Here is a 25,043-nt window from a genome sequence, read left to right on the forward strand (position 1 = left end):
CTCGAGCCCTGCTCTCGTGTCACTTCATGTCTCTCCCTGTCCCTTTCCCATGGGGTCTGCTTGCCACACACTGTGGAGCCCATGCCCACCAAGCCCCCCGAGTGCCAGCCTTGCATAGGGCCACCTCTGGGCCATAGGTTCTGGGCTGCCAGGCCCCCAGCCCAGCCCCACTCATGTGGGTCCCACCCACCCACACTAGGAGCTTCCTCTTAATCTGTGGTGATTGGCATTCACTCACTGGCCAGGTGGCCTGAAATGCTGGCTCCATACCCAGCTTCGACCCTGCAGCCCACCTGGGCAGAGTCCCCTGCGCTATCCCTGCCTCAGTCCTAGACACTCTAGAACTTGTACATCCAGGGCCCTCACCTTGGGATCCTACCCCAGAACCCCTCATCATCTGCCCCATCACAGCTTCCTCCAAGACCCCAAAGCCTCCTGCCCTCAGGGACCCCAGGTAGACCTGTCCTGCCTAACCCTCATTCCTGTCCCCATGACAACGATGCTCCTAACCAGTCAGCCTCTCTCCTCCTCCCCTCCTCCTCACCCCAGCCACTTCCACATTTCCCACTACTAGTTCCTCCTTGTACGTCAGAGTCACTAAACAGCTGGCTCCTCCTCACTTCCTCCTCCCTGGGGATCAGACGTACTGTCCTACCCAGGGTTCCATACCCAGGACCCTCTCTGGCCAAGGACAGCCCATCAGTGGATCTCAGCCCACTACTCAGAACCAGGTTAGTCCACGGGGGCCAGGTTCTCCCATCGCCCAGGAGGGGGGGGTCCACGGCCCCAGCACCAACTTATCCTTCGACAGGCAGTCATCCTCCCCCCCTTCTCATTCCCACACCCTCCTAGCCTCATTCCTAGGGCTCCTGGTTCCCAGCCAGGCCTCCAGGCCAGTGTGCAGCTACAATGCATGGCTGGCCCACGCCTAAGCTTTCATTAAATATTGTCTGGCCATATCCTGCCGAGAGAGCAGCTGGTATGTGTGTGGAAGGGAAGGGGCTAGGTTCCAGGGCCTCAGACAAGACCTGCCTTGCTTCAGAGCCCATGTGGAGGGCAGCCCAGGGCTGGTGGGCAGGAGGTCCAGGCAGGGCTCCAGGCTAGTCTCCACCTTCACTAACCCACTGTTCCTCTCTAGGCCCCATGAACCTTCCTTGCCTGTCCTGTTTCCTGAAATTAGATGTGAAATGGCTTTGGGAAAGGTTAAGGGCCCTCTACACGCGTCAGAGGTCCCTAAGGGTGGGAGAGAGCAACAGATGGAGGCCCTCCCTGGCAGGCCACAGAACTGCCAGCGGTAGGGCCGCAGTGAGGGCCGGGAAAAGCTGATATGCCTGTAGAGGCTGAGGGCTGGGGGCAGGAGGGAGAAGAGGAGAGAGGGGCTGGGCACCCCACCCTCCCAGGAGCAAGCACTTCACTTCCATACTTCTGTTTACATGGACTGATGCTTCCCTCTCTTCTCAGACCCCTTCCTGCCTGCTAGAGTCCTCCACCTCTTCTGGGAGGTCTCCGGGAGGCCCCCAAGGATCAGCCCACAAAGGCCAGCAGGAGTCTTTGTTTTCTTAGCCAGGCTGGCCTCTGCCCTAAGCTAAGCTCTGGGTCGGGGGCTGTGGGGGCTGCGGAGCCCTGTCAGCCCCGTACCACGTAGGGCGGGGTGGGGCAGGGACAGGGACGGGAGAGGTGAGGACCCACTCCCGTCGCCCCTGCCCTGGCCCCCGGCGATTTCCGGCAGCCAGTGCTGGAGGGAGGGGGCGTGGCGCTCAGCCTCGGGATTTATGAGAAGTGGACGTCAACTTCCCGGCCGGTGACATCTGCGCCTCCGCGAGGCTCCCATTGTCCTGAAGGCTGAGGGTCTAGGGCAGTAGCGACCTCCGCCGGTTGACTGTCACCCAGGGGCGTCCACGTCCCAGAGGCCCCAGCAGGCAGGCCACCCGCCGCTCCCACTCGCCACGCTCCCGGAGCCACCACTCGGGGCTCCGAGGGACGCTCCCACGCCGGGAGATCCCGACGCCTGGCCTGGGGCCGGCTCCGGGAGACAAGGCGGCCGCGGACTCTCGCGCAAATGGGACGGCGGCAGACCCTTTCCTGACCCCTCGGGCCCCAGGACCGCGCCGCCCGCCACTGCCGCTGCCCGGAGTGAGTGAGCACCAGCCGCGGGTACAGCTCCGGCTGCGCCGGGGGGCGCGGTGGGGGCGAGGCTGGAGGGGGCGGGACCCGAGCCGGGGGCGGGGCCTGGAGGCTGGAGGGGGCGGGACCCGAGCCGGGGGCGGGGCCTGGAGGCTGGAGGGGGCGGGGCCCGAGCCGGGGCGGGGCCGGGGGCGGGGCCGGGGAGGCGGGCGGGGGGCCCGAGGGGGAGCGGGCGGGGCGCGCGGCGCGGCGCGGAGCTGGGCTCCGAGTGCGCGGGGCTTGGCCGCCAGGAGATCCGAGCCGAGGCCGCGCTGGGCCCGAGAGGAGCGCACGAGCCGTGGAGGTGGTGGACGAGGGAGGGAGGAGCCACCGCCAGCGCCGGCTGTCGCCCGGAGGGAGCAGACACCCGCCGCAGGCCATGAGCCGCGGGGCCCCGGGAGCCCGACCGTGGTCCGGGCAGCGCTCCGCCGGCGCCCCGGCCCGCCCGGCCGCAGCTGCGCGCCTGTAGGTACGGCCTGCTCGTCCTCAGTTCCCTCGCCCCCCGTGCGTCGCCCGGGACCCCAGGGGTCCCTGAGGGCGCGCGTGTGTGTGAGCGCCGCTGCCCCAGGAGCGCGGCCGCACGCGCCCGGGTCCGCGTGTGTAGTCTTTGTGTGCGCGGGTGGGAGGGAGCGCGACGGAGGAGATGCGCCCCCTGCGGGGATCGGCTCCCGACCCCCATCCCGGGAGGAGCGGGAGTAACGCGAGGGGCCGAGCCGCCTCCGGAGCAGCTGTGCCTCCGCCCCCTCCTAGGGCCCGGGCCAGCGCGGGGCGGCGGGGGGGGCAGCGGCCCCCTGGAGGAGGGTCCCTGGCTGGGCGGGGGGCCCCGGCCTTTTCCCTGGGCTGTGGGGGCGGGGAGGGCCAGCCTGGAATGAGGGTGTCCCACCGGAGGGACACCTTCAGACCACAGTGGCGGCCGGCACGCCCTCCATTCGGCCCAGGCCTTCTTTCTCAGGGTCCCCGTTCTCGACCCGCCCACCCCGAGCGCTCTCGGCCGCCTGGGGTAGTGGGGAGGACCGCTGAGGGTGCCCGAGGCCGGCGCCTTTAAGAAGGGGCGGTTCGTGCCCTCCATTCAGGCCTTTCGGCCTCGGCCATTGATGAACCTACGGGCTGCGCGGGGCCCGGAACCGCGCCAGCCCGTCGACCGAGGCGGGCGGAGACAGGGACCCCACGAAGTGAGGTCTTCAGGGGGAGACGTGCACAGGGACTAGCCCCTGGGGAGCTGCGCGGGGGGTGGGGGTGGGGGGACCGGGCATCCTCAGGAGTGACTGTGAACATGTTAAGCCAGAATCTGTATGGACGCCGAGCTGGTGCAGGGGAGAGCCCCTGGGTCTGGAGTCAAATCTGGGTGGAACCCTACCCCTGCCCTTTGAGCCTCCATTATCTACCCTGTAGAACGGGAATGGTGCTGCCTGCATCCCCGCTGGGTGACCTGCAAGAATTGCCCCCTGCAACCCAGGTCCCGAGTATGAGGTGAATGAGCACCCTGCCAGGGCAGGAGGAGCAGGGGTGGTTATCCTAACAGGCTTTGGCTGGCTCGGTCGGGGGTGTGATATGAACCCCCTTCTACTCTGCCCCCCACTTTGAACAAATCTCTTCCCTCCCAGTCCCCCTGCTCCATCCAGAAGGCCGTTGGTTGGGGACTGACCTAGAACCTTTCAGCTCTAGGAAGTTTGAGAGCAGCCAGGCAGTGTGAGAGGCTGGTGTGGGTCAGAGCATTTGTTAGGGTCTCAGGCAGTTTCCCACAAGCTGCTTTCCTCTACTCCTCTCACCTGGGGCGTGAGAGTTCCGGAGCCGGCTGGTTGAATAGCTCTAAGTAAGGGAGAGTTCATGCATGTCTCCTTATCCTTATGGTGGAAAACCTGTCTAACGTTTCTAAACCCTCCTCCCTGTTTAGTGGGTCTCCTTGCACTCACACCCAAAGGTGGGCTTTTCTAGGGAGTGTTGGAGGGGAGATACCCCCCTCCTCTTGCCAGGTGGAACCTGGGCACCCCCAAGGCTGAGCATTTGGTTTCAAGATGACTCCTGCCTGGCTAAGGGCACCATGCTGTTTCTCATATAATCTCCACAACAACCCTGTGGGGGTTGTACTACTATTATCCCCATTTTACAGAAGGAAAGAGATTCAAGGAGGTGAAATGACTTGCCCAAAGTCACTCAACCAACAAGCCAGGCCCCCAAACCACTTCTCTCTGACAAGAGCCTGGTTCTTACCTCTTGCACTGTCTACCTATCCTGGATTGCAGGGAATTGGGGGTTTAGGGGTCTCATGGCTGCTGGTCCAGTCTTGAAGGCTATCTCACTTCCACATGGGACTTGGAAGGGTGGTGGCAGCTTTGGAGTCTGGGGAAGTTTCTCTTCCCCCCTCACCTGATTGGGTCTGTTTTTATGACTGTACTCTGTCCCAGGGGAGAGCAGATGTGACTTCTCAACATTTGGAGGAGGTCACAGCCCGCACCTGTCTGGGCACAGGTAGACAGGGCATCGGTATGTGGGAGTACAGCATCTTTTGGCTCCACTGGGTGAAGCAGGGTTTGGGCTCCATTCGCCTGGTACCTCCAATCCTCTGTATGTAGGGCTTCCTGGGTCCTATGGTGGGTATAACACTCATCTGGTCTGGTGAAGGCAGGTCACAGCAATGTGCATTGTGGAGGAGTTGGGGGGAGGGGGGGGTCGAGGCAGGGACAGTATAAAGGGGGCGTTCCCAAGGCCTCTGTGGACTTGGAGCCTGCCAACTATTCGGGCAGAGAAGTGGAGCAGGTGGGGCAATGGGTACTAAAAGACTCTGAGCTGAGGACAAGCAGGGGCTGGAGGAAGAGGATGTGTTAGAACTTGGATGTGGGGAGTTTGAGGTGCTGGGTATCACAACCAGGCAGGGAGTTTGATTGCTCAGAGAAAGGCTCAGGGAACTTTTACAAGCATCCACAATGCCCAGAGTTCTGGGATATTCAGAACCCAGGGGAGGCACGGTACATGTGTCATGAAAAAGTCAGAAGGCAGACTGGTGGGCTGAGTGGTAGGGGTTGAGGGTGGCATTCTGCAAGTTTGGGGGGCTGAGTCAGGGGCTAGGGAGGTCTGGGAGAAGTATGAATCAAGGCCAAAGCGAGATCCATGACACTGGGAGGGAGGGAGAGGCTGCAAGGCTCAGGCCAAGGCTGGAGAGGGGGTGCCTCTGCTCTGCAGCCCCAGGAGAGGAGGGCAAGGCTAGTGCAGCTAGAGCCATGCCAGCCTGCTCTCCATCTGCAGAGCCTGCCCAGGAACTGTCCAGCACCAGGTGCTCCTGAAGGAAGATGGGATTTCCTCCTAAGCCCCCAGGCCCTGGTGCAGTTTATTGTCCTGAACCCCACTTGTGCTTATATGACATCTAATCCCTGCAGGGCCCAGCTCTGGATTGTCCTGCCTGTCAGAGTGCCCTCTCCTCTGAGGCGAGACATCTCCATTCCTGAGTCGGGGGCTAGGTAACCCAAGTGTGTCCTCAGAGGGAGAGCCCTCCAGGGCTCTGTTTGGACTAGCGTCTGCTACAGACGGGGCAGAGCTGAGCCTGGCTCCACATTCCCCTCTCATCTGTCTGTGACCCTGGGCCTACCAGCATGGCTCCTGACACACAGTGGGAGCCCAGTGTAAATCCAGTGAAAGGTGGGCCAGTCACCTCCCTTGCCAGAATCCTCTCTTCCTGGCATGGAAGATGTGAGAGGAAAGGGGCTTTAAATAGGGGCATAGCCATTAGATGTGGGTTCCAGCAAGATGGCCTTGGCTACACTATGGAGCCTGGATGTGTGAGGGGATGGGGGTTGAGGGAGGGCAGTAGAAGCAGAGATGAGGCCTCTGCAACCCTCTGCCCAGAGCAGTGAGAGGAAAAGAGGGAATGAATGCAAGACATTTAGGAACTAGAAGCAGAAGAACTTTATATTTAAACAAATTACTTATTTGATCCTCATGACAGCCCTTTGATAACAGTCGGTGCTGGTATCACCCTCTGTTTTAACAGATGAGGAAAGGGAGGCCCCAGGAAGCTGAGTCACGAACCCACAGTGACAGCTAGGAAGCAGAGGAGCTAGGATTCAAATCCAGGAGGTCTGGCTCTAGATTCCAGGCTTTTCACCACTCACTGTCCCCGTGTGTCAAGTGACCAGAGGTGGCGATAGGGAGACAGCAGGCAGTGGCCCCTCTGACGGGAACATCTGTTGGATGCAGCTGTGGGGCCCCCTAGGATTGGAAGTTTGCAGGTCCAAGCCTGCAGGGCCTGTCCAGGTTCGAGGTGTCAGTGAAAACTAGAGGGCTTTGTCACTCCCGCAGTGACAAAGGCTGGGGGTCCTGTGAAAGGTGTGAGAGTACAGTGGGCACAGAGCTGCTCTCCCAGCTTTTAACAGCTGCCTCCTAACGATGCTCTTCATGCTCCTCAGCTTGGCCTTGGACCAGGACTAATCTGTGTGGGAGAGCAGGACGGTCCTACTTTACAGCTAGGGAAACTGATGCTCAGAAAAGCTGGGACCCCTGAGTGCCCCCTCCCACTCACCCATTCAGAGGCGACGTCCCAAGGGTTTTAACCTGTCCCAGTCACTAGTCAGAGTGTCCTCCCACACACACTCTGCATCAAAGTCCCAGCAGGTTCAAGGGTGTTAAGACCAAAATCATACCTACTTCTGCCCTCAGGCAGGGTCATGGGGTGAGCACAGATATTCTGGGTAGGAGAGGTTGGGGAATTCCAGCCACGCCTCACTCTCACAGGAAGCCTTGGTTCAGAACCTGCCCAATGGGGACACTTCAGGGGGAGGGGGGAAGGATAAGGTGGGGGGTAGACTTGAGAACCGACACCCAAGTAGCCAACCGTGAAACAGACAATGTGCCCGCCCTGTCTATTCTGTGCCTCCATCTGCAGGGGAGAGAGTCAGGTGGCAGCAGGCAGAAGGCACTCCTGGCTGATGGAACAACCTGCCCAAAGGTTGTCTGTCCTGCAGGGGGCGAGATGGAGAGAGGGGGCTGGAGGGGACTGCCCCCCAGAGGCCAGGAGGGCAGCTGGAAGAACAGTAGGATGGAGGACCGAAGGAGCCTAGTGAGTGAGTGCTGGGCTGGACTGGCCAGGCCAGTGGTCCTGAGAAGCCCAGGGGAGAGGACATCAGTGGGCATAGTTAGGGCCAGCTTCCCAGGTGCAGGGAAGAGCCAAGTGAGTCTTGTCTCCTCTTGTATTGGGGGACCCCAAGAAGAGGCCTCAGTTTCCCCATCATCAATGCTTTATGGGGGTGGGCACTCTAGGTCTGACCCCACCCGTAGTTCTGACCCTTACCATCCCTTCCTGCACCTGGGTGAGTTGGGTGCAGGAGAAGGAGTGGGGGGAGGTCTTGGTGGTGCAGGATGCTGCCCAGGTCCTGCCTAGGTGCAGCCTGTCGAGGCAGCCTTTCTGAGTGCTGCCAGTTTGCACTGCTGGGCCTCCTTCTCTTCCTGGGGACGGGGCGCGGGTGGGGCGGGCAGTCAGTTGTCTCCTGTGGTGGGGAGGCCAGTTCCAGCTGGGGCTCCCCAGAAACACTGCTGCAGTAGGGTGGGGGAGAGAGGAAGCCTTCAGTGGTCCAGGCGTCCCGCCCCCCAGGCAACCACCCTGTGTGGTAGATGGATTGGTCCTCTGTGCATTAGCGGGGGCGGCTAAGATGCCTCATCAATATTTTAAGGAATGACCTGGCCGTGGGATCCGGAACTGCGTGCTGCGGGGGTTGACAACTGGTCTTCTTTTGCTTTTCCAATTGTCAGCGCTATTTTTACCACCGGAAGGCCCGCCGCCCCCTCTCCCAAGCCTCTACTCATAGGGGTGGGGGAGGGTCTCTGGTCTGGTTCCTGTGGGAGGGGTTAGGAGAGTCTGCGCTTGGAAAGCAGGGATTCTTAGGCTCCCCCTGCCCGCCTCCCTGAAGCCCCCTCCCATCCTGCTCCAGCCCTGGCGAGATGGGAACAAAAAACATTTATCTAGGAGGAGAAGCCAGAAAGCCCAGCTGAGCCCGAAAAAAAGAAACACAAAGCCCGGGTGATGATTGAGGGAGGGTGGTCTGCCCGCCCAAGGCCCCTGGGGAGCCAGCACCTAATGCCCAGACCCCATGAGCTCCCTTTGTCTCCAGCCCCAATCTTCAAAGAAGCCTGTGAAGGTGAGAGGAGGCCCCCGCCTGCCCCTGGTCCCAGTGGAGTGATAGAAGGGCCCCAGTAACAAATGTCCAAGAGCCATCAGAGTCGGGGGCCACTGGAGCCACTGCTCCAGCACCCCATTTTATTCATGGAAGCTGAGGCCTGGGGAGGCCCATCCTGCACTGTCCTGCCCTGACTCACAGGTCTCTGCTGGCCCTCGGGGGCCATAGGAGGAGCCACTCACCCAGAGAGCAGTCTGGTCAGGCTTGAGCCCAGGTCAGCCACGGTCCCTGCACATGGTCGCACCCCAGTTCTGGCCCACAGCACAGCCCTGCCCCTGCTGGGTCTGAGTCCTCTTCCCTGTGACTTGCAGCCTCCCCTTTGCAGAGCGGCATGTCTGGGCCGCAGTCTCCCCATCTGTAATTAAGTATGGGGCTTCCTGCTGACCCTGCTGCTTGTGACTTTTATCTTTCGCTGCTCAACCCCTGCCACTTCTGTGTACCCCGGCTGGACCCAGGGGACACTGAGGGCTGCTGTGCAGGGCATCAGGCCTATAGACTGCTGGCCAGCAACAAGGTGGGTGGGGAAGGTCAAGCTAGGACCATCCTCCCAGGCCAGTCCCTCCTGAGGACGCGGCCACAGCCACCATATCCTTAGCAAATTCCTCTCTGAGTGCCACCCCCACCTCCAGTGAGGGTGAGCAGGGGCCGCCCTGTGAGAGCCTGTCCCCAGGGCTCTGTCTCTGCTCTGCCCCTTCTTGCCAAGCATATTGTCAGCCAGCAGGAAGAGCAGGGAGGAACAGAGATTAATGCCAGAGGATGGGGAACGGGTACTGACTTCCTCCCTGTCCGCACCTGCCCCGTGTGGGAGGTGGGAGCAAAATTGTGTCAAACAGGGGCCTCCACACTTGGGGATGGCTCCAGTGCTAGCCCTTCCAGCGCCATGTCATCCAGTCTGACCCTCCTGGTGGTCTCAGTGGTACAGTGGAGAGGTGGTCACTTTGAGGAACACTGCCCTGCTGGGCAAATGGATGGGCTTGGAGGATGGGGACAGGCCCTCATGGTCTTAGCTGCAGGGCTTTCTCCCCACTCCCATCCCCCAAAACACCCCTCTCCTCAGGGCAGGCTGAGGCCTCAGCTCTCCTCCTTCTCTGGAGGCCTTGGTGGTGGTGGCAGGTGCATTTCTGCCTTTACTTCCATTACTGACATGACTCAAGCCTGCCTTCTGCCCCCAAAGAGTACCTGTGCCATGGAAACATATCTGGAGCACCCTGAAATTTACACCTTGCTAGGGGGGGATGTACAGGAGAGGATTGTGGGAGCTCAGAGAAGACACTCATGCCACCTGGCAGGGAGAGGTCAGGGAAAGCTTTCTGGAGGAAGTGTCCCTGGATTAATTATTGAAGGGTGAATGGATTTAGCCAGATAAAGAAAGGCAGAAGAGAAGGGTATTAAAAAGGCTCAGCATGAGCCAGGCTCATGGATGCCTCAGTCCCCCTCCTCCCAGGTATTGCTCAGGACTACAGGGAGGGCACTCTTCATTCTCTTCAACCAGGAAGCCCAAAGCAGGCCCGGCTCCTCCAGGAAATCTAGCTCCCTCTTGCCTCTCCCCCAGTACTAGAGCAGGAGACCTGCTGGTTTAGAAAACGCCCCTCTATGCTAAGTGCGATCATCAAGTGGCCTGTTTTCTCCCTGGGACTGTCCTGTGGTTATTGACTGCAGATCAATGGCGAGGTGCCCCAAGGTGAGAGGGAATTCCCATAGTGCCCTATGGCCCGGAGGCCCTGCACATGATCTCACAGAAGTGGGGCAGCTATTTTTACCTGGCTTTAATTACAGAGTTTGGATCCCAGAGAAGAGATGAGATGGTACTCCCAAAAGCTCCAAGGGCTATGCCAGGAAATGTAGGATCCGGGAGGGCAGCTGAGGGCATGGCCCTCTGTCTTAGTTCCCCTAACACTGCGCTGGCCTTCTCAGATGGGCTCCCCAAGGCTCACCCTCTTCTCCATTGGTAAATTCACCCTAGCCCTTCCCAGGGAGAGGGTTGCATAAACACAATGGGCTGTGCCTGTGTCACATTGGCCACATAGGACACACGGAGACGGAGCCCCCAAATACCAAGTAGTTTGGCAATCCAGAATGAGGGCTGGGGGGCCAGGGAATAAGGAGGAGGGAGCTGGGTGAGGAGACAGCCGGGATTCCTGGATTGGAGCCTCTTCAAGAGGTTGGATTTGGATGGGCGCTCTGGAGGCAACAGGTCTCCAGGAGGTGGGAACACAAGTACAGCGTGCAGGCCACTGTGCTGGAAAGAAGTCTGAGGAGGCAGTACCCTCAATGCCAGTATGAAAAGTTAGTCCTACTTGATCCATACTAGGAGGTGGTCCCCAAGCCCTGGAGTCGGGGTGAGAATCCCAGGCCTGTCATTAACAAGCTGTGTGTCCCCAGGCCCCATGGGACAGTTTAGGTGGTGACAGCTGTGATATGCCCAGTAGCCAGACACATTCATTTATTCATTCATTCGTTGTTTACAGGGTACCTATCATGTGCCAAGCACTGGGGACACAGCCACTTATAAGACTGTTAGAATACCTGCCTCGTGGAGCTGGCATTCACTAAGCGAGTGAATAAGTGGTATGTCGGACGAGGGTAAACACTATGGAGAAAAGGAAGCAGGCAAAGGGCAGGAGATGCCAGTGCTGGGGGGAGTGGGGGCATTTCTTATTCTCAGGAGAGTGGTGGTCAGGGAAGGCTATCAGACAAGATGGTATTGGAGCAGGAACCTGAAGGAGGTGAGAGAATGTGGAGGAAAGAACATTCCAGGGAAGTGCAAAGGGCCTGAGGTAGAAATAAGACGGCCATGCTTCCGCAATGACAAGGAGGCAGGTGTGGCCAGAGCAGAATGGGCAGGTAGAGTGGCAGGAGGTAAGCTCAGGCAGGTAAGTGGAGGCAGAGCATGTGAGGTCTTCCGGGCCAAGTGTAGGACGTTGGCTTTACTCTGAGTGGAATGGGAGCCATTGCAGATTTTGAGCAGAGGAGGGACCTGATCTGTCTTATGTTTTAGAAACGATGACTGGGTTCCCGAGTGGGGAACAGACCTATATAGTGAGGCCAATTTCTGGAGAAGAGGCTGCTAATGTGCTGCCTCAAGAGAAGCGGTTCTGTGGGTCCCTGGGCAGCAACCTGGATGGCAATGAGGGAGGAGAGGCTGGGCTCCCCCCATATTTCCAAAGTAGAGCCCAAAGGATTGCACATGACTTCTGGTCCAGGGGCTTTGGGAGCCCTGGAAAACCTTACTTAGGGAAGTGAGGTCACTGGAGGCTCATGGGGACCCCACTTCAAGGCACCTGTTTTCCCAGCCTCCTTTTGCTGCCCCAGGAATGACCTTGGGGTCCCTGACTGAGGCAGCTGTTCGAAGAGACAGTAAATGGGGTCCCCCTCCTGCAGGCACTGCCTTCTACCTCCCTGGTGGTCTCTTCACACATGGGTGCTACTCAGAAAGGCTTCCTGTTGTAGAACCGCCCCTCACCCACCCACACGCACAGGCTGTTAGAAATGCTCAGCAGTGTTGCGGGGATGAGACAAACACTCAGGCCGGCTGACTTCTGCAGAGGGTGCAGTTGCTGCTGAGAATCATGGGCAAAGCACACTAAATGCGAAGTCCGTTTGGGTTTTATTTCCTGCCCCGGGGTCTGCCCGGCCCCTCACTCTGACTCTGACTTGATTGGGCTCAGAGCTCGGGTTCACGTTATTGCGCGATTGGCTAATTCAGAGGAAGGGAAGCGCCAAGGTGGAGGCTACCATGACGCTGAGAATCTGAAGGTCATATCAACATGGCAGAACCTTTCTTTGACAGACAGGTCGCTGGTTCTCTCTCTCTCTCTCTCTCTCTCTCACACACACACACACACACACACACACACGGGCAGCCTTGGGGGAGCAGGGCCAGAGAGGGGACAGGCGGCACTCTGGTCAGAGGTCACAAAGTCACCAGAGCTCTTCTCCCCGCAGCTGCAGAGGGCTGCGATGGGACGGAAGCCATGAATGGTGCCGCCTCCGGCCCCGCCGCCCCCGCCGCCCCGGTCCCGGTCCCGGTCCCGGTCCCGGTCCCGGACTGGCGGCAGTTCTGCGAGCTGCACGCACAAGCGGCCGCCGTGGACTTCGCGCACAAGTTCTGCCGTTTCCTGCGGGACAACCCGGCCTACGACACCCCGGACGCCGGGGCCTCCTTCTCCCGCCACTTCGCCGCCAACTTCCTGGACGTGTTCAGCGAGGAGGTGCGCCGCGTGCTGGCGGCCGAGCGCGCGGACGCCATGGAGCCCGGGCCGGCGGCGCTCAAGGCGGCGGCGTGCGGCCACTCGCGGAGCTCCGAGGACGTGTCGGCGCGCGCGGCGGCCAAGGCCCGCGTCCGCAAGGGCTTCTCGCTGCGCAACATGAGCCTGTGCGTGGTGGACGGCGTGCGCGACATGTGGCACCGGCGCGCCTCGCCCGAGCCCGACGCCACCGCGCGGGCCCCCGAGCCCCCGGCCGACGCCCGCGACAGATGGACACGGCGCTGGCGGCTGTCGCGGACGCTCGCGGCCAAGGTGGAGCTGGTGGACATCCAGCGCGAGGGCGCGCTGCGCTTCATGGTGGCGGACGACGCGGCCGCGGGCCCCGGGGCCGCCCAGTGGCAGAAGTGCCGCCTGCTCCTGCGCAGGGCCGTGGCCGGCGAGCGCTTCCGCCTGGAGTTCTTCGTGCCGCCCAAGGTGAGCGCCCCGCCCCTCCCGAGAGAGGGTGGGTGCTGGGCACGGCCTGGCCTGAGTGGCAGGGTCCCGGGATGTGGCCGCGCTGCCCGGTCCACACGGCACCCCCCAGGCCTCTGCGCCTGTGAGGTGTCGGAGGGGCTCTCCCGCTGCAGGACAGGCGCTGGGTGCTGTGCTTCGTGCTGCGTGCTGCTGGGACCCCGGGCGCCCTGCCCCCTTCCTTCCCTGGGACCCTGGGTGGCGGGAGCCGCACAGAGAGGAGCCTGCGGGATGAGGGCAGGGAGCACCGGCACCCTCCCAGGCCCCGGAAGGGCCGCCTCTGTCCTGGTGGGAACCTGTGGGCCCCAGGCCGGCCGCTGGGCTGCGGCTCAGCCCCTGCCCCTGTGGCCTCAGGTTTCAAAGGCTCAGCTCCAGCTGCTGCCTCCACTGCTGCTCAACCGAGTGCGCTGTCCCCGTACCCTCTCTAGGGGGCTCCCCAAAAGAGCCCTGGGTACAGCTTGGGGTCTCCTCCAGGTGGCAGACCTGCCATGCTCAGAAAGGGGCAATGCCGGTAACATAGTGCCCATTCCTGAGAGCCCACCCTGTGCCCAGCGGGTGGGCAGCCTCATCCTCCCTGCACTCCACAGGGTGGGCCCCATGGTCTCAGGGTCACAGAAGAAAAAACAAATGAATATTGGGGGCCAGGGGGTGGAGGTGGCCTGCCCAAAGCACATAGCTTGTGGTGGCAGCGCTGGGCGACCTATGCCCACCACCTGGTGGTTCCCGCAATGAACGGAGCGGGGAGGTGAGAGCACCGTGTGCACTGGGAGGTTCGGGAAGGTGGTGGCACCCCCAAGAGCCACCCGGGGCTGCCACCGGCCTCGCCCACTCTGTTCTCAGTGCCTGTAGTCACTGCGTCTCACCTCTGTCCCCATCTCCCAGGTTGTCGGAGCCGTGGGCTCCATTGGAGGGACAGGGTCTGGACTACCCAGAAAGCTCAGTCTGAAGAGCTTTCTTCCCAAGTCCCGGGACACACTCACACACCCCAGACTTCCCCAGGGCTGTGTGCTTGCCAAGGCCCCCACAGTGCATCCCAGAGAGAAATCATAGACTAAGAAGCCTAACTCTCCCCGCCGCCCCGCTGCTTGTGAGACATGGAGACCAGGCCCAGAGAGGGTGGGGAATGAGGTGGGGCTTGCTCAGGGTCACCCAAAGGGCAGAGGCAGAGGCCTGGCCTCCAGGCCCTGAGTGGCAGGCACAGCTGCCCTGCTGTCAATCCCAGCAAATGCTGCCTTGGGGGGGGAGGGGTGCAGCAGCTGGCGCCTTGGCTGTCCCACTAAGCCCACTGCCCACCACTGCAGAGGGCAGGGTCCTTCCCCACCCCTGAGGAAGGCAGGCGGTTTCCTACCGCCCCCCAACCCTTCGTTTCGGGGGAGAGGTATATTTTTACTTCAGAGAGGAAGGGAGAGAGACAGAAACATCAATGATGAGAGAGAATCATTGATCAGCTGCCTCCTGCACACCCCACACTGGGGATCGAGTCCCCAACCCGGGCATGCGCCCTGACCAGAAATCGAACTGTGACCTCCTTGTTCATAGGCCGATGCTCAACCGCTGAGCTATGCCAGCCAGGCCAACCCTTTGTTTTTCATGCAAATGTTTGGGGATTCAGCTGGTAGGAAGGTGGATCATACCATGGTAAGGGCTCAAGTCCCGTTTCCCAAATGTATGCCCCAGGGAGACCCTACTGATAAGCCCCACTGTCTTTTAGTCCTGGAGGCCTAGCTGCATCCCTGGAGTGGACAGGAGCTCATGCTGGGGAGCTGTTTCCTGGGGCCCCACGACTTTCCTCTCACACAGCCCCATGAATCGGGCCTCTGGCCTCCCTCCCCTCAGAGCCCAGTGCAAGGCTGGCCCCTGCCATTGCGGAGCCACCAGGAGACCGGTATTTGCAGGCCTGGATGGTAAACCTCAGTGGGTGAGCACTGGGTGCTCCAGGGGTCCCAAGGTGGTGAAGCTCAGGCTGCATAAGTGCTCCCCAAGCGGCAGGGCCCCAGGACAGGCATTTTCCAGAGGCACAGGCTATAAATAAGTGATGATCTGCAGTCATGAAACAGCCTATGGCTCTGTCCAGAGAACAGGGGGCAAGGCATCTGGGCCAGGACAGACAGACCTCAAATGTCGGGCGGAGGAATGAGGACCTCCTGCCAGCAGGAGCCCAGCCGAGGTCGCCAGTCCAGGCCTTCGCTGCGGACCTCTGTCTGTTCCATGCACTCCGGTGGCCCCTACCCCAGTGGCTGGCGCATTGGCCTGCCATGGTCAGCTGAGCCCCTCCATCACCACTCCAAGCCCAGCCCTACACCCGCTGGATGGTAGCCAGTGCTGCCAGGAATTCCCATTTGCCTGCCTCCCCCCCCCCCCCCACCCCCAACATATGGTCCTGCCCTTTCCTCCTGAGAAAGTCCCTGTCCCAGAGCCCAAGCCCTGCCAGGAATCTGCCTCAAGCCACCCCAGGGGGCTTTCGGGTCATGGCCAGGAGCTTTGGGGCAAAGTAGGGAGGGCCAGGCACAGTAGCCCTCCCCGGGAGTCCTGCCAGCTCACCTTGGTTGAACCCCACACGGGTCCCTTTTCCTCCCCCGGAAGGTACGGCCCTGCCCAGTTCCAGGAACCCTGTCTGAGTCGGACTCCAGAGCTGTGCTCTGGGAAGTCTAATTTGAAGGAGGAGACCTGCGTTATTTTTAAATGAACTAGAATAAAATAGAAAATACCACACTCCATCACACAGTCAGGGTAAATAGTGTCTGCCGAAACATTCATTTCAGAGGTATTCTTACCTGTGTGTGTACTGGGTCACAATGTCAAATGTATTTCTTACTATGAGTCAAGGTAAAAAACGTGAAAACCACAGACCTGGTGGTGCAACGGGCAGAAGGGCACCCCAGGCACAGTCCACTCTGCAGGGCTCACAGGTGAGAGACTCTGATGTCAGTCCCAGCCTTGCCCCTCACTTGCTCTGTGACTATATGAGGAGGTCCCTTTGTTTCCCAGAGACTCCCTCAACTTACCTGTCTGTGAAATGGGGATCGGAACACCTTCGTGCCACTGCTGCTATGGCATCCTAAGCGGGGGGCTGCTCTGCCATCTGGGAAGTGGGGAGGGTAGAGAGGGTTCAGAAGGCCCTGTGGTGACTCTCACTGCCCCTTCCTCTGGCGTCCCAGGCCTCCAGGCCCAAGGTCAGCATCCCCCTCTCAGCCATTATCGAGGTCCGTACCACCATGCCCCTGGAGATGCCCGAGAAGGACAACACGTTTGTGCTCAAGGTGAGTCTCACCCTTAGCCCTATGGGTCCTCTCACTGCCCCAGGCTTCCTCCCTCGTGGCGGCTCAGCTTGTGGCCACTGCAGGGGGAGGGGTCCCAGTTGGGTGGGTCTTAGGACCCTACACAGATGTCAGGCACCTCGCAGCGACTTGAATCTAGGCCCGGCTTTAGAACCAAGCACCTTGGGTGTCACCCGCCTTCTGGGGCCCCTTGTTCTTATTTCCTTTTGGGTCCCCGGGAAGCTCCTCTGAGTTTCACTTCCTCCCCCCGCCCCCCCCCCTCCCCCCCTGCCACACACACACTGGAGCCAGCACATACCCACCCCGTGGGCAGGCAAACGGGTAGCCAGACTGCAGCAGTTTCACAAATGCCTCTGTCACAGAGCACATGGTCCCACAGAGGCCCCAAAGGTGGGCAGGGAGGCACCCCGGTGGGCTGGGTGCAATGCGTCCTTTCCCCAGGACCCATGTCACTGGGGTAGCCTGCTCGGGTCGCTGAGGACAGGGCTCCAGGCTGCCAGGGCTGTGCCCTGTGCCTCCTCAGAGGAGTAAAGGATGTTTGGAGACCTGGTTCCACCCACCCCAAGCTGCATGGAGCCCCCACCCTCTTATTCTCCCCTGTTTGTTCAGTCATGAACTCCCTTATTCACTTAGTAAACATTTGCCAACCCCATAGCCTGAGTCACCTCAGCCTGGGGGCTGAAGATACAGCCCCTCCCCGCATGGCATTCCCATCTGCTGGGTGAGACGGGTCCAGAGCATCACTCCCAACAGCGGAGTGGCCTCTGTGCTGCTGACTGTGCTCCGCCCCACTCTGGGCCTCCGTGTCCCCGTCTATTCAGAAAAGGACCCTCCCAGCTCTGGGATGCGTTGTCACTGAGGCACACAGGAAGCTGAGAGCACGCAGCCTCGGCATCATAGAGACCTGGGTTCACGTCCCAGCACTGCCAGGGTGCTGGTGGGGCTCTAAGCCAGTTACCTGGCCTCTCTGAACCTCAGTCTTCGCATCTGAGAAGGGGGAAGCACATTGCCTCCCTCCCAGGGCTGTTGGGAAGAGTTCACCACATGATGAATGTGCAGGCGGGCACTCTGGGCCTGGCCCACAGCCAGGGCTTCCCCTCCTCTTCCCCCATGGAGGCTGCTTTCCCAGGGTGTGACCTCAGGGGAAGAGTTCCAGCCACTGAGGCAGGTGAGTTCCGCAACTCAGTGTGCTGAGCCAGTGGCCCCTGGGCTGACCTGAGGGTTGTGAGGTCCTTTCACCTCATCTCCAGGGGGCCGGCCCACCCTTCCCCAGGCAGCATGGCCTCCCAAGGCTTCATCTCGGGTGCCTGAGCATCATCCCCGTCACCCCCAAGGGCTGCTGAGAGTGTGGGAGGAGGCTGTACCCCAGGACCTTGGCCCGGGTTGGGGCGGTGCTTGCTGGTGACCCCACTGTCTTCCCTGATGCTCACACCAGTGAGCCACATGGGGAAGGGGAGGATGAGCCGTTTGTCCTGGGTCTGGAGGCCCCTGTGAGAATGGCAGAGTTAGGGTACTGACTACTGTCCGGACTCCTGGCACCCCCTCCCCAGGTGGAGAATGGAGCAGAGTACATCCTGGAGACCATCGACTCGCTGCAGAAGCACTCGTGGGTGGCTGACATCCAGGGCTGCGTGGACCCTGGGTGAGTGCCCGAGTGGCACTAGGACAGGTGGGCGGGTTGGAGGTAGCTCTCTGGTGCTGAGCTCCAGAAAAGGACTTTTCTCATGGCGGTTCTCTCCAGGTTGGTGCCGGCCATTCATCTCCGTACCCCCACCCCTATCCCCAGCAGGCTTTTTGAGGCCTGCTCTGCAGGGCCAGGGCCTGGGGACCTAGGAGGAAGTTGGATCAAGTCTTGTTCTCGCCCCAGGGAAGCCTGAGACCATTAGGAGAAGGGCAGTGGTGATGGGGCGGGGGGGTGGGGGGGGGGAGCCCAAAGCTATAGGGGTGGGGGAGTAGAGGAGAGGTCCCTAACCCAGCCTGGGCCTCAGATATGGCATGCAGGTAGAGGTGCTCACCATCTCAGAGGCTTAAAGAAAGAGTGGCCCTGAGCCAGGCAGAGGGGGTTGGGGGAGGGGAGGGCAGAGAGAACAGCCCAGCAAAAGGTGTGGAGGGGTGTGTGAGCCTGGAACTTGCAGGAACATCGAGGCCTTCAGGTTGTTAGAATTAGAGCTGGTGAGGAGGGGACTTTGATGAGAGTCCGAGAAGCTGTTAAGTCAGGGCCAGTGGGGAGCCACGGGTGGCAGTAAACGGGCAGCTGTGGTCAGCTGTGCACAGGAAGAGCAACAGGGCGGCTGGCTGCACCATCCAGGAGAGATCCTGAGGCGGGAGTAGGAGGGGCAGGCAGACCAGCAGCAGAGCATTTGGCAACAGCTCTTCTGGCTAATGGGGTGAGCGGAACCCCAGAGGGGAGGGGCTGCTGCTTTCTAATTAACAGCTTCATTTAAGGAAGCACAATTAAAGTCCTGAGTGCCACCCAGGCCCCCGATCCCCAAAGTGGTTATAATCCATCCCCTGCCACCCTTCCAACCATCTGTCCTGCAAACTCTTTCCTCAGACCCTGTGAAGGTGAGCCTTGCGGTATTTTATAGCTGGCAGGGGCACAATGGGGAGACGAAGGCCTGAGGCAGGGAAGGCAGCTCCAGGCCCCGCCACCATTCGTGGCTCTCCATGGGGCCCCAGGAGGAGACCAGCCCTTTGTGGGTTAGTAGGCAGGGGTCGTGTGACCTCAAGGAGGACTGTCCCCACCTGGAGACCTCTCTCATATGGCCCAGTCACACATGGTAGCCAAAGAGCAAGCTGAGAGTGTGACAGAGAGACACGAAGGCACAGGGACCTCAGGTGAGCCACGGCCTGGTTCAGTGAGCTGTCCAGAGTCCGAATCCCATGACAGAACAGGGCTATGCTCTCTTCCTTTGCAGGGACAGCGAGGAAGACGCAGAGCTGTCCTGTGCCCGGGGAGGCTGTCTGGCCAGCCGCATGGCCTCCTGCAGCTGTGAGTTCCTCACAGAGGGTAGGTGGGGGCAGAGCTGGCTGGAGTTGTGGATGGCAGGGTGGGAGTGGGTGGTCAGACAGATGTGCTTCTGACCTGCCACTTCTCCAGCAGTGGACCTGCCCCGGCCCCCAGAGACAACCGCAGCCGTGGTGACAGCCCCGCACAGCCGAGCTCGAGATGCCGTCGGCGAGTCCCTGGTCCATGTCCCACTGGAGACCTTCCTGGAGACTCTGGAATCCCCGGGCGGCAGCGGTGGTGACAGCAGTAACACAGGTGCAGTGGGCAGCCCGCTCTCCTGGCCCCTCCTTCCTCCAGAGCCTTCCTGAGCCTCAGAAGTTGTAACGTTTCATCCCACCTAGTGCTCTGCACAGCAGCTGAGTGCTAGAGTTTGTAGGCCAGTCCAGATCACAACCTCCCACAGGCCCTGGTTTCAATAGAAAATGCTCTCAGAAGGGGTGCAGAGGGTCAGAACCAGGGGTAAGGGACAAGGAAAGTAGATTTGTTGCTGACTGAGAGACTGCCCCAGGTCGTCCTTCTCTCTGTGCCTCAGTTAACCTCATATGCTTAACTAGTGGGTGGGGTCAGCTCCTGGCCTTGTTCTAAAATTATCCAAACAGCGTTTTACAGGTGAAAACTCAACAAGATGTTGCATCTCTTCTCTCATGTGTTTACCCCCTGCCACCCCCTCACTCTGTCATCCTCTACAGGGGAAGAGGAAGCAGAGCCCGAGCCCGAGGTGGCACCTGAGCTGGAGCTCTCTGACTACCCCTGGTTCCACGGGACGCTGTCCAGGGTCAAGGCAGCTCAGCTGGTGCTGGCAGGCGGGCCCCGGAGCCATGGCCTCTTTGTGATCCGCCAGAGTGAGACTCGGCCTGGGGAATACGTACTGACTTTCAACTTCCAAGGCAAGGCCAAGGCAAGTGTGCAGGGGGACTGTGGGCAGAGTGGCCAGCCCTGGGCGAGGGGGCCGAGTGAGCCCTGGTCCTGAGTCTGTGCCCATACCCCCAGAGAAGGCTCGGTGGGTGTAGGTGTGGCATGACTTTCCATGGGCCAGGCCTACCCCTGGCCACACCCTTGGAACCACCTGGATGCCTCCCACACCTCTCTGGGGTCTTGTAAATCTGCCCCAGATATGACTTCTCCATCATCCAGACGGGAAGTCCCCTCCTGTGGCTGAGCACTCAGGAGGCCAGGCCTCCTAAGGACGTAACTTTGACCCTGTGTATTAGGGATCACATAGCACTGGGGCTCTAGAGGGTCCCTACCCTCAGTGCATGACTAGGGTCAGCCAGGGCCCTCCTGCCCCACCCACTCCCAGATAGCCCCGCCTCTTGCCTCCTCAGGTCAGTTCACCACCCCTTCCTGGGCCCCAGGCCGAGGGACATGCAAGGGAACCACACACAGGGATCCTAGAGGACCAAACTGGAGAGGAGAGGCTGGGCCCAGCAGGAGGGCTGTGCTGGGGCTGGAGGGCTGGAGTAGGAGCAGACCTTGACCTGGGATGTGCAGGGGAGGGAGGTGAAGGGGGAAGGGTGAGCCAGGCACAGCAAAGGTGTGACAGTGCTCCCAAAGTGGACTCCCCAGGAAGGGCATTGTGTGCTAATATAAGGACCTAAGGCGCACGGGGAAATATGTCGGAAAAGTCAAATGACTGTCACACACAGTGTGACCAGAAGGGGCAGAAACCTCAACCCTTGCCCCTCTCCTCCCCCACCCCCCTCACCCCCTCCCTCACCCGCCCAACACACACACACACACACACACACACACACACAATCCTGAGTTTCTGATAAGGAAACAGACCCAGCCAGGCTCTTCCCAGGACATGGTTCCTGTCAGTCCTGCTGCAGGAAGGCTCACCCAGCCCTCCTGCTCCAGGCCTACACTCAGTGTCCCAACCCCCAGCTGGCCTGGTGTGGCCTCCCCTGGCTCCCTGGGCCTTTGTCCCTGACAGTGTTGTTACTCTGTGGAGGAGGCAGCACCTCCCCAGGGACGCCTCCTTGGAAAGCAGCTGCCCTTACCAGTTCCTCTGACAACCAGGCACTTAATGCCATCCTGGCAGCCCCAAGTTTCTTCCTTGGCCAGCACTGCCCCAAGCAGCCTCCCTGAAGGGCCTGGATCTGACTCACGCCCAAGCCAGAGGCTGGAATGGTGCCCAGTCAGTGCGGGGCAAGGGGGCCAAAGTGGGGAGAAGAAAGAGCTGGACCCTCCTCTCCTCCCAGGAGAAAGGAAAGACCCCGCATTGAACTCCTGCCACTCCTGCCCTCTCAGGGACCCCCGCCTCCTGCTTGCACTCCTAGTGAGGAGGACGTCTGCCCTCTGAGGCAGCTCTTTTCACCTTCAGATAATAAACATCTGAAAGGTTTTCCCAAAGACAGATGCACCCACCTTGCCTCAGGCTCTGCCCTGAGTGCCATTAATGATCCCCGGCTTTCCTGGCTGTTCTGGCCCTTCCGGCCCTACTGGTGGGCAGAATTCACTCATGGAACCATCCCCACCACCCTACCACAGGCTTGTGGCTCTTCTCCCTGGGGCATCCGCCCCATGCGGGCCTGGGAGGCACCAGCCTGCTCCCTGTGCTCCAGGTGCTTCCACTGCAGCCGTGAGAGGTGCAGTCACTCCCTGCCAGCCTCCAGTGGTTTCCAGCCCTCTGGGCTTTGACTCTGTGGGGAGCAGGGTGGGAGAGTCACACCAACAGGAGTCTGTGCCTTGTGACTGGGTGAGTCGCTCCTTCGCTGTGCCTCCGTCTCCCATCTCTAAAACGGGGGGCTGTAATCTCTGCCTTCTGGGGCTTTTGGAGGCCTGAGATGGGGAATGTGAGGGGCATGATGTGGGTGCTCCCACCATAGGGACAAATGTCTGCTCCCTTCAGTTCCAGCCTGGCTCTGCTGCCCACTCATTCCAACCCCCACCACAGGAGTGACTCCCCACCCCACCCCCGGATGGGACTCATGTGGCAGGAGCCAGCTCTGACACAGCCCCAGGGGGCTTCTATGAGACTTGGTCCTCCCAGTGACCCCCAAAGGCATTTGCCAGTCCAGGACCCCAGCCCTGACCATGCGGCTCTGTGCCCACAGCACCTGCGCTTGTCCCTGAACGGCCACGGGCAGTGCCACGTCCAGCACCTGTGGTTCCAGTCGGTGCTTGACATGCTGCGCCACTTCCACACCCACCCTATCCCACTGGAGTCAGGGGGCTCTGCAGACATCACCCTGCGCAGCTACGTGCGGGTCCAAGGCCCCCCGCCTGGTAAGACGCCCCACCTGGGAGGTGTAATGGCTCAAGAAATAGGTGGGCAGTGGGGGGAGGGAGTCGCTTAGGCCGCATCCCAGCTTAGCTAACTCTAGTGCAGTGGTCCTCAACCTTGGCTGCACATTAGAATCACCTGGGATTCTGTTATGGGGGTGGGGCCACAACATTAGTAACAAAGAAACAGAATTTCCGGAGGATGAGGCCCAGAAATCAGGATTTTAAAAAGATTCCCAGGTGATTCTAACGTGCAGCCAAGGTTGAGAACCACGGCTCTAGTGGGATGAAGGCTAGGACTGGGGCGGCTGAAAGCAATCAGGGCCATTGGATTGGAGGGGGCGTGGCAGGCCCGCCGCGCGTCCTGAGTGATTCCTCCAGGGGGACGGGGTGTTCAGAGGCAGCACCGGGCATTCCCTGGACACAGGCGAGACTCTGTGACCCTAGGCACCCCCTTCCTCCGGGCCTCTGGTCCTGGTCTGAGCCCTGGGCCTGGGGGAGGGGAGTAGGGAACCCAAGCGGGGCACTGACGCGCTGGGTCCTGTTGCAGACCCGGGGCCCTCGCCGAGCGCCGCGCCGGCGCCCCCCGCCTGCTGGAGCGAGCCGGCCGGCCAGCACTACTTCTCCAGCCTCGCTGCCTGCCCGCCCGCCTCTCCCTCCGAGGCCGGCGGCGCCTCGTCCTCTTCCGCCTCCTCGTCCTCGGCTGCCTCCCTGCCCGCCGCCCCGCGCACCACCGAGGGCCTGCTGAGCGCTCGCAGCCGCAGCAACAGCGCCGAGCGGCTGCTGGAGGCGAGCGGTGCCGAGGAGCCCCCGGAGGCCGCGCCCGGCGACGGATCCCGCGGCCGCACGCGCGCGGTGGAGAACCAGTACTCCTTCTACTAGCCCGGCGCCACGGCCCTGGGGCCACCGGACCCGCCTGGCAGCCGCCCGCCCTCGTGTCGTCCGTCCAGCCACCCTGCTTCCCTGCAGGTGTCAGCCCCAGTCCAGCGCTGGGTGGGAAAAGCGAAGCTCTTCAATGAAGACATAAATGTTATTAAAGAGCCTGTTTTAGGGACTGCACCTGGCCCTCCTGTCGTCCTTTCTTCTGTCCTGGCCAATGGGCACCGCTCCTTCTGGGACTGCAGGGGAGAAGGGGGCACCACATATGGGACCCCCTATGAAGCCCACCGTGTCCTGGCGCCTGCCAGCCCCCGCCCAGCTCTGTATTAGGGGACCCAGCTCCCCATTTGGCTGGGGAGACAACTGGCAGTAACTAAATGAGGCGCAGAGATAAAACGCTGGACCAAAGAGCAGGGCTCAGGGAGACTGCCCAGGGGGGAGATGGGAAGGGGCTTTATAGTGGAGCTATGAGAGAGGGGTTGGGCAGAGATGAGTGAGCAGGGGCAAGAATGAGAGAGGGTAGGGGAAGGAGGGAGGGGGCCCCTGGATGAGGGTACAGGGTAAAGGATGGGGAGGAGGGGGCAAATCCTGGACCTTGAATACCAGGATGAGGAGATGGGCCCTAGCTAGGAGACAGGGGTGTCCTTGGGCAGGTCATGGGGGTGGGGGCAGGATTTCTGCACATTAGCCCATTGGGGGATGGACAGTGGGAGAGGCTGGTTTGCCAACTTTGACCTAGACTCAAACTTGGAAGTGGCCTAGAGGGCCCTCCTACATGCACCTTCCCCCCCACCACTAACCCCTGCTTCCCTGCAGGTGGAGGCTCAGCTGCAGCTCGGGGTCTCCAGGCCCCAGAGACACAGCCTGCTCAAGGTCCCAGCTCTCCAGCCCACAGGTAGTGCTCCCTCCGAGGAGGGTCTTGTTCCTGCTGAACCAAAGGGCACCTTGTCCTCCCGTGATCCAAACTCTGCCTCCCCGCCCGGGGCACAGACCCGTGGTCCCCCGGCCAGGAGCGAGTGTCCTTGCAGGGTCTGCATCTGTGCTGTGCAGGTCAGACCCCCAGACAGCTGATCCTCCCAGACTGCACCTGGGTGCCCACATGCCCTTCCCCCATGTGAGGGCACTAGCACCCTCAATGGCCAGTCCTGACTCACAAAATGACTGGGAGGGGACTGAGCAGTGCTTCTGCTGCCACCACGGAGAACAGCCTGTACCCCGGCTTCCGGCATCTCCATCCGTGTGGCTGGATCCCCTCTGCACTGTAGACCCTGTGCCCTGGTGGTTTGGGGTCTATGCCAGGCCACATGCAAGCCCCAATCCCACCCTGATAGGAGGAGAGGAGGGTCTGGGCAGAGGCCAGGGGCTGGTGAAAGCTCCATTTGGCTGCCGCTGCCTCTGTCAGCTGAGCTGCAGACATCACCCCCAAACCTAAGTCGTCACCCTTTCTCCCTTGGTGGATTTGCCCCTCAAAATAGTTCAGGGTGGCCTCAAGGGTGGGGTTAAAACTTGACACAAAGCGTGTCATCATTCAGGCCCTACTGTCCCCTCCTAACAGTCAGCCACAATGGAGGTCACTTTACCTGCCAAGTGCCAAAGCAGGAAT

The 25,043-nt window shown here is 60.8% G+C and overlaps 1 protein-coding gene across 9 annotated transcripts; it reads left to right on the plus strand.

The window, feature by feature from the left end:
- Positions 1-385: 385 nt before the first annotated feature.
- Positions 386-23,619, plus strand: SH2B2 (SH2B adaptor protein 2). 9 transcript variants are annotated; one of them, XM_070411523.1, is made up of 10 exons: positions 669-731; positions 10,796-10,895; positions 12,273-13,009; positions 16,204-16,305; positions 17,874-17,965; positions 19,242-19,333; positions 19,424-19,588; positions 20,023-20,231; positions 22,393-22,564; positions 23,112-23,619. In XM_070411523.1, exons 3-10 carry the CDS (start codon positions 12,302-12,304, stop codon positions 23,441-23,443), a joined length of 1,872 nt encoding a protein of 623 aa, XP_070267624.1. In that variant the 5' UTR covers positions 669-731; positions 10,796-10,895; positions 12,273-12,301; the 3' UTR covers positions 23,444-23,619. The 9 variants fall into 9 exon arrangements, with proteins under 9 accessions (XP_070267627.1, XP_070267624.1, XP_070267630.1 ...); XM_070411524.1 differs by lacking the exon at positions 669-731 and adding an exon at positions 2,576-2,632; XM_070411525.1 differs by lacking the exon at positions 669-731 and adding an exon at positions 8,247-8,288.
- Positions 23,620-25,043: the final 1,424 nt, after the last annotated feature.

Source organism: Myotis yumanensis, unplaced genomic scaffold, assembly GCF_028538775.1.
Source record: "Myotis yumanensis isolate MYYU_CA2020_CCGP unplaced genomic scaffold, mMyoYum1.0.hap1 SCAF_4, whole genome shotgun sequence".
In the NCBI taxonomy this organism is placed as follows: Eukaryota; Metazoa; Chordata; class Mammalia; order Chiroptera; family Vespertilionidae; genus Myotis; species Myotis yumanensis.

Excerpts from the sequence above, each read along its gene's own strand:
- SH2B2 (XM_070411526.1), top strand. The coding sequence starts at position 12,302 with ATGAATGGTGCCGCCTCCGGCCCCGCCGCCCCCGCCGCCCCGGTCCCG. Across the intron at positions 17,966-19,241 it reads CAGGGCTGCGTGGACCCTGG|GGACAGCGAGGAAGACGCAG; the intron begins GTGAGTGCCCGA and ends CTTCCTTTGCAG. Across the intron at positions 19,589-20,022 it reads TGGTGACAGCAGTAACACAG|GGGAAGAGGAAGCAGAGCCC; the intron begins GTGCAGTGGGCA and ends CATCCTCTACAG.